This window comes from Labrus bergylta, chromosome 5 (assembly GCF_963930695.1).
Source record: "Labrus bergylta chromosome 5, fLabBer1.1, whole genome shotgun sequence".
Classification (NCBI taxonomy): Eukaryota; Metazoa; Chordata; class Actinopteri; order Labriformes; family Labridae; genus Labrus; species Labrus bergylta.
Genome location: NC_089199.1, coordinates 28,012,084 through 28,021,068, shown reverse-complemented (window position 1 = coordinate 28,021,068; position 8,985 = coordinate 28,012,084). Strand labels below are relative to the sequence as shown.

Below are 8,985 nucleotides of genomic sequence, written 5' to 3'. Positions count from 1 at the left end.
TGGCGATGATTTTGAAAAATGGAGAGCGGTTAGAGATCAGATAGGTTAACAGACCGATGCAGCGCTGGCTAAACACTGAAGCTTCAGTGTCCGCGACATGGCAACCTGCGTGCACATCGTCTGTAGGGAGGAGGGGGTGTGGGGAGACAGCTCTCTCCATTGTTTTTGGATTTGAACTGCAGTACCAATTTTAAACGCTAAGTGTCAGAGTTACATACTGTTCCTTTAAAGGAAAAAAAGAGGGAAAAAAAATACATGTCAAGCTTCTAAATTCATCCAAAAATAATAGTTTACAGACCTTGATTTTCTTGGACATGCAGAAAGTGAAACAGAGCAGTTCAGATAGAGGCCATATATCCAAAACAATGAGCTGAAAGATGCTAAGACAATCCATAGAGAGGAGGAGAACTGTATCATTCTCTCAGAGTTAGTAAATATAAGGTATTTTCACAATTATTACAACCAGTATGAATGTAATATTGCTTTAAATTGCATTTCCTTTTTAAACCTTTTTAATGAATATCTACTAACTTAATGATGATGGTCTCGATATTATTGATGATGATGATGGTAATGACGAAGGTTTTTGTTTGATAACGACGACTTAAGATGGTTTCTATACTGATTAGAGCTCTCGAGAACTGACGTCAATGTTGTGCTTTGCCTCTGGTCACTTCCTGTCAGCACCTGTGTGTCCAATCAGACTCAAAGCTGATCGTTTGCTCTTACTGACATTGTTCCCTTTTGTCTAGATCCTTGCTTGTGTTGTTCTTACTCTCTGATGTACGTCGCTTTGGATAAAAGCGTCTGCTAAGTGAATTGTAGAATTGTAGAATTATGCAAAATACCCTTTACCATGATTTTCTAACACTATGCGTCTCTAGTGTGTCTACAAACCCCCTAGTTATGAGAAAAGTCCATCCTCTCCATCTTTTGCCTGCTCCACTTTTCAGAAAATGTGTGCTCAAACAGGCCGTTTAGAGATTGTCCCTTCATGACATCACAAAGGGCAGTAACCCCTCCCCCAGGTGGGTGACACTCCCACAGCTAGGTGTTTGTTCTGCCCTCTGAGTCTGCCTTCTCACCGTAAACAATAGAACATGGAGCGAGAAAGCCCGAGCCACCCAAGCCCTTCCAGAGAGGGGGCGTGGTCAGACACCGCTCATTTACATATTTAAAGGTACAGACACAGAAACAGCCTGTTCTGAGCAGGGCTGAAATAGAGGGGTTTATAGGCATGATCAAATACAGGATCAGAGTGGATTTAGAAAAAGAAGATCATTTAAGTTATTAAGTAAAAACACATTTCATAACAGCTTCTAAAAGTGTATAACAACTTGTGAAATGTAAGAAATGTCTAGTTTAGTTCTGATTATTGCTATGTCGGCCTCTTTATGAAACAAACTACTGTATCTGTTACATCCTGAATCAAGCACATTATTACACCAACTGTTATTCATTCATTCATGAGGGGAACTTACTGTTGTATTAATAGTCGCCTTGAGACACAGAGTATCGCTCCCGCCTCTGTGCCACGTCAAAATGTGTTTTTACTGAGAGAAAACGCTCTTTGTTTAACTTCTGTTGCCTTTGGCAGGTAACACATCTTGACTCACAGTTACTCAAATGTGGGGCCCTCTTTTCCTATACTGTAGGCTGTCCACACACACACACACACACACACACACACACACACACACACACACACACACACATTTAACCATGAGGAGACCTATCAATAATTACGTACTGTAGGCTCGCCTTCCTGCCACTCTGCCAAGATAGCAGGTTCAGTTCCAACACGGTGATGAGAGACAGAGCTGAAGATGGATGTCTGTGGGTTTTCCAGGTTTAGTCACACTGACTGAATTCTGTTTTGACATGTCGAGTATGTTCGAACAAAACCAGAGCTTTGTTTAAAGTCAGCACCCTGAGAAGATTTCTGATGTTATGACATGTGGTGAGAATCATTGCATGCATTTATCACATCGCTGTTTCTGAAGAGAGATACTTCTTATAGTTTTTACATTGAACAGGACAAACATGTAGAAGACCTATACACCTTGAATGCACTGATGTATATCAGGTCTACCATACAGTGTGTTTTGAGGCATCAAAAGCAATACTATTTTTACATTTTCAAAGTAAAAATAGTAGATAAAAAGTGTGCTTTCGATTTGTTTTAACACAAAAACAATATTTTGACATTCTGAGGCATATTTGTCACAGTCTTTGAATAATATCTGTTACCAAAAACAATTACATTGGGTGTCCCTGTGCTCAGATGAGCTGCTAGTCAACAGGTAGGGGCCCCAGGCCAGTAGGGGGCCACCGAGGGCTGGAAAAAAAACAAAACATTAAACCACTGCAGTGGCTCAAAATGGTCAAAGTTTACAATTTCAGAAACCTTCCTAAAGGGGCCCCATCTGATAACACTCGCTCCTATTGCACTGCTAGCTGAAGCCTGCATTATCCCTATGTTCTTTTATTGAGGGTAATGTATTCTGTCTAACATTTTTAATAGACAAATGCCATTAGTTAGGGGGGTGGCAGTAGCAACTTTTTCTTTCCATGTAGTGTTTATGAAGTCAACATTTTCACAGAGCTCATTTTGACCCTTGTGGCCTAAATACTAACATTTAAAAGATGTCTCTGCTCTTTTCTCTGTCTCAGTTATGTGTTCCAGTGAGCCATATCAAGCACAACACCAGCACATCGGACCTGGCAGCCGCTGCTAATGAAATTACCACCATGCATCTCCTATTTGAATTTGTTTCAGTGTCTGCCATGAAAGCAGGGCCAGTGGAAACTTCTTATTATGTAATAAAGCAGAGCGATCATTTTCTGGGTTGTGATGACTCTAAACACACAAAAAGCTGAGGCGCAGATGGCCTAGCGGGCGGCTGGGTCCCGCCCCGTGTACGAAGGCCATCGTCCTAATGGGGCCATTCTCAAAGGGGACGGCCTGGGTTCAAGTCTGACCCTCAGCTCCATTCCAGCACGTCATTCCCCACTCTCTCCTGATTTTCTTACTCCCTATCAAATAAAGACGATAAAAGGAAAAAAAAAGCTGGATTTTGTATTTATCATGACAGTCTTAACAGAATTCCCAAAGTGCTTGTGATACTTAAAGATTAGTTTGCATTCACTTGTATACTTTCTGTCTTCTTTGATCATTCTAAGAATGGATATATTTCTGAATCTGTGTCTTGTCAACATTACCTCAGTTTTTTTTCCCTTTGACGACCAGCCTGCCTGGTAATATTTATAGCTCCACCCAAAATGAGGTTGCAATGATCCCCCCTCCCTCCTCCCTTCCTCCCTCTCTCTCTTCCACTCCCTCTCTCTCCCCCTCTGTCTGACTTTCTTTACATTTCACCAGTCACTACAGGATCACCACACCGGACCTGTTGGAGCTGAAGGGATTATTAAGGACACCTACATTTATGACCACGACCCAAAACTGTCGTTCACAACAGCGGGAACAGCACGGATGATGCGTGCAGCCCTTCCTCAGCTATTCAATGACAGAAGAGACGCGCCAAAGAAGAGATGGGAACTGTCGTTGGACTTCTACCTACCCGGCTGTGGGGGCAATGTTGTCGGTGCTCCATGTGGGCTGTACCTGTAGTGGTGGTTGTGGTCCAGCTTTGTGTTGCTTTTAACTTGGACACGGAGTCACGCGTGGTTTTCACCGGACCACAGGGAAGTTATTTTGGGTACTCGGTGGAGTTCTTCGGTAACGCATCCAGGTAAAAGTCTTTACGCATCATTAAAAAGTTGGCATGATCTACCTCAAGTTTGAAAGTCAGCCAAAGACAGTTTAAAGTCATCTCTGCAGATGGAAAAGAATAATTGAAATAACAGGCTATTATCTTTGTGAAAGGTGTAACTGACCTGTTTAGTTGAAGTGACCTTAATGAAGTTTTGCTTCTGTGGTTTCTACAACTTCACTTTTTATCTTTTTCACAATGATGAACCCCAATATTCCTGCTGTATTAAATTGTAGTCCTGTCATAAAAATTCAATTCTGCAACTTCAATACTGCTCTGTGATGCAGACTCTTCTTTTAAAAAATGTTGTTTTCATGTGGTAAGTTTACAATTAAAATGAGATCTTTACCCTTTAATTAAATTAAACTGCTGGTAGAATGTTTTTGCAAAGGTACTACAATTGCTTTCTTGTTTTCCAATTCCGCTATAGGTTTTTAAACTGTCTCATTACCTCTCTCTCTCACCCTCTCACACACAGACACACCAAGACACACCAACACACACACACACACCCACACACACACACACCCACACACACACACACATATAAGCACACTGGATTCCAGCCCACGTATGATTGGAAACAGACATACAAGTCTGAGTGTGAGTGATTCAGGGAGGAGGGGGTTAACCTACAGCAGAGTAAGAACTTTTTCTAATCTCCTGAATATGGACTGGTGGGACAGTAAAGGCTTCCTGCTGGTTTGCTCTGTTGACAGATGAGAAACTGCAGTGTGAGATAAAGTCAAAGATCAAACATCAATCCTCATAAGTCTAGAGACACAGTGTGTACGCTCACCTGATTTGGCTCTCTGCTTAAACTCTGGAACACACACGATGAAAATCACAAAGTATCTCGGATAAGAACGAGGTGTGTGTAGTTTATTAACAGAAGTTGATGGCTTCATGTTACTTGGCTGCACATTGACAGTTTGTGCCTCTAATGTTTTACCATTCCTGTAGAGCTACAGAGATGGGGTTTTGATTTTTCTGAAGAATACAAAACCTGGTAATCATTGAAAGAGCCAAAGAGTCTTCAAGTTGTTGTAGTTGTAGTTTTCTTGAGGGACATGTTTGTTGACTTCCACTTTTTTAATCCTTCAATCAAAGTAGGAAGCAAAAAAGCGAGGGCAGCCGCCAATGGTTAATTGTGCAAACTCATTCAGCAAAGATAAAGACTTTACTGACTTTGATTTTAAATACTGTAGCTTTAAGATTGCCCGTCTCTTGCAGTGGAGTATATTTTCCAAATGTGCCTGTCTGCTCTATAATGTCTTACAAAGTAACTATTTCCACAATAAAATGAATCATTCTTCCTATAAAAATGGTTTCTCAAAAGTTATACCCACCCATGCTTAGTTTGGTATAATGATGTAGTTACAGAGCGTCGCCATGACAACCTAAATGTATAGCCCACATGAAATGTTGAGCAGTTTGAATTTTTATTTTTATTTTGACACTTGGGGTAGGATTTTTGTTCCATAGTATTTCTATGACTGTCTTTCCATGACTTTAATTTGACAGGTTGACCAGATACTACATTACACCTCATGTCCAGGTAGCTGATGCTGCACAGAAACAAAAGATCACTTTAAGTGTGTTTTCTGATAGATACAGTCTACTCAGCCAGCTGTTCACAGCTGCTGTGGCTCACGAGCAGAGGATTCTGCAGGAAGTGTTTCATCACCGTGGACTCCCTTTAAAGACGAGGACATCACTCGAGTGCATATCATCTGTTTTATCTGCTTCACGATAACCCGCTGAGCAGCCTGTAAGCAGCCAGACGATATTCAGCACACGCAGCCGCCTGTGTAAATGTCTGCTCAGATTTTCACCATATAAATCGAGGCTACACCTTATCAGCTCTGTGTGTCTCAGTTTACCCTCGCTTTACATCCTCCAGGACTCGTAGAGTAAGAGCAGTGTTGTTTTAATGGATGTAGACATTTTCCTGTGAGGAAATTGGTTAAGATTCTGTCAGTTTGCTGAGCTAAGCTCCAGACAGTGAGGGGGCATGTTGTTGTGTAATTACAGAAACATTGACTTAGATCACTTTGTACAGATTAAGCCTCTTTTTGCCTGCAATGTCTTTGCTCACACCGACTAAGAACAACTTTACGTCGTTGAGCAAATACACGTGCTTTAACAGTTCACACTTTCTGATGAACATCAGCATGATAAGAGTTCTTTGTTTCATGGTGGGTAAACAGTGCAGCAGGAAAAAGATTCATGTCAGAGATGTTTTCTTTCTGCTGATCAGTTTGTTTCAGCTGGTTGTCATGGAGAATGACAGTTACTTGACTGTTGGCCTATTAGGGAGCCTTGTAAAGAGTTGTTCCTGTTTCCTACTCACCAGCCCATCCCTGTTTTCACTTTCTTCACACACAAGGTCAGGTTAAGTTTATGAGCCATGGATGTTTACATTTTGAGAGAGATTTCTTTGAAATTTGATACAGACATTAATGGTTTTCAGAGGAAAAAAAAATAGGTAATAGTTAAGATCCTTTACATTTTTCTCCCACCAGCAACCTCCAGTGTTGAAAAACAAAGCCAATGTGGAAGTTCAGAAACCTGCAGGTTCATTGTGTGTCCACTAGAGGCTGGCTGCAGAAGTCCTGAAGTCACATACACACCCATTTAAAGAAGCCTGTGTTAACAGCAGAAATTAACATGGTTACAGACTGGTTCAAAAATAAAAAATAAATGTCTGCGTAGCTCATGTCTTTATCGGCACACACTGTACAGGGTGTGGATTTTTAAAAATAACGCATTTGTTTTGTTTTTTGTAAAGGATAAGAGGTTTTCATAATAAGCTGTTTGTCAGGAAGCTTAAGACCTGTCTCGCCTCAAACACTTTGCCTGGTGTTAGGTTGACCGAAAGTTAGGTTGAGAGTGAGACATTTTCAATACGGTGACCGCCGTTGACAGCCTTCAAAAGTCCCCTTCAGTCCCCAATGTGTGACGTCACTGACACGTCATCCTTCTTTAGTTACTGCCCATCATTTCACCACTAACAAGTAACAACTCCTGTATGTCAAACAACATAGGTGAAATACCAAATACATGCCAAATGGTATTCCCATGATCAATCACCACCTTTAATACATGTAAATTAGTCAATGTTAGCATGCTAAAATGCTAAACTAAATGGCTAAATGTCCTACCTGCTAAACATCAATATGCTAGAATGATTTGCTGTTTGTTTCCCTCAGCTTTACAGTGCATGGCTATATTATGAAGTTGTTTGACTGCACTTTCTCATTTTACATCACATCACATCACATTAGGTCTGTAGAATGGAAATGGGACATGGCCTTTAAAATGTTGTGACCAAACAATAGTTTTCTTCTTACATTATTCACCTGTTTACCAACTGGCAAATGTCGAACTGGTGTACAATTTAACTGTGCAGCTAATCACAGTCTGTGCTTTGAGGAATTTACTTTTCATTTAGACAACTGAACAAATGCAGCCTTTACGTTCAAGAACATTTGAGACTGACTCCTGCAGCCGCTTTTGTGTAGCTTTATTGTAGGCAAACCAGACAATAAGCAGCCTTGAACATCTTTGCTGATGTTGTTTTTCTTGCCCAACTCTTTGAGGTTCAGAAAATATGTCACGTTTGACACAACAGGAAAGAGATCACATAAATTCATTGTTGCACCAAAATATTGCGGACCACCCACATTTTTAGTTAATGAGCATATTTACATGTTAGCCAAACAAAGCAGATATTTGGGTTGGGGATTTAGCTCATATAACGATCATATCCTGTTTATTGTAAGAACCCAGATACAGTCTTGGGAGACCTGGACGGGGTTAGTGGGGGACAATTAGTTAGCAAGGAAAAAAAGTGAGTTCATTGTTAATATCATGGAAATAAGAAGACCACATCATTGTGTCAGTGTGGTCCACTGAACTTTTTTGGGCTTGTTAGACCTTAGACTTAGACAGTTCAGTGCCCTTTCTTTACTTTAAAAACACATTGTGTTAATTCAGAGTACTGAGAGGTTAAAATATTTAGTGTTTTTGAGACCATTTGTTATAAGAGATAGAAACATGTTCCGACACATCATATTGTTCAGAAGAAAAGTTTGTTTGAGTGATGACGCATACATCAACACTTTAACTGGTTGAGACGTACTATTAAGATAGGACTTGTTTCATCATAGTGTGGTTATGTAATTCAGACATTTACTGGAGCTCACAAATTCTATGTAAAAATGACTTTGCATCCTAAACTGGGCCTGCCTCGAAGCCAATTTTTTGTTTGCAGATGTTCATGTTGAATGTGAGTTAAAAGAAAGGAATCCTGATTTCACATCTCAACAGGAAACAAATACCAATCAGATTGGTAATAAGGCTGTTGGTTAGTGGTGTGTTTTCATTAAGTGTGCTTTGAACACACGCAAGTCCATCCGACAATCCAAACGTGCAGATAACACAGAGGGTGGAAGTGGGTTAAATGTCCTGTTGAGTTGCTGTGGACTGAACGGTTTATAAGAAAAGCTCATCCAGCCATGTAAATATTCCTCCTGTGCCTTCCAGACATTTTGGTGGAATGGGGGGGGAGGTAAGGGGGGATAGGAGTTACGGAGTCTGATCTCTGCTAATGTCATCAGTCACCTGTGTCTTAAGTTGTCCCTTTTCCTCCAGACAATAGGCCTTATTAGCGGGGCTGTCTGAAACCCTTACAGTTCATTTGTAAGAAACACTCACCTGAATGAAATGCTTAGGCCACTTAGCTAGCTTGCCATGTGCAAAAACTTTGCTCAATATTGGGATAACGATATAAAATGCAATAAAAAAACAAAATATGAAGAGTGCACATGAGCTATAACTCAGTTTCTGTGTCTATCTTCTGTTCTTTACTTTTATACCTACCTGTGTTTACAACATTTCCCCCCTGAAAAACAGTTTTTTTCCGCCACAAAATTGGCACTACTGAATCCTAGGGTAGCTTGTAGCTGCGTTAGCTTCATCTGTCCGCGTCAAAATAGTGTGTAAGCATGGCCATTGTACCCAGGTCTCCATCGAATATGTGCAACGTACACATCCTAAGTGAGAAAGCATTGCTAACAGGAAGTGTTTTATTTTTTATTTGTTGCAAAAAAAATTAGACTTTTATTAGACTCGTGATGGTGAAGAGTAACACGCTTTACACTTCCTGCGTGTGTGCAAGCAGACAAAGTTAGCATATAGCTAGTCAGCT

At 40.6% G+C, this 8,985-nt stretch overlaps 1 protein-coding gene across 1 annotated transcript in view; it reads left to right on the top strand.

The window, feature by feature from the left end:
• The first annotated feature begins 3,107 nt into the window (after positions 1-3,107).
• LOC109994144 (integrin alpha-5) overlaps positions 3,108-8,985 on the top strand; it is a 42,640-nt gene continuing 36,762 nt past the window's right edge. The window contains exon 1 of the mRNA XM_020647340.3: positions 3,108-3,752. Coding sequence (XP_020502996.2) covers positions 3,553-3,752 — 200 coding nt within the window. The 5' untranslated portion in view covers positions 3,108-3,552. The remainder of the gene's footprint in view (positions 3,753-8,985) is intronic.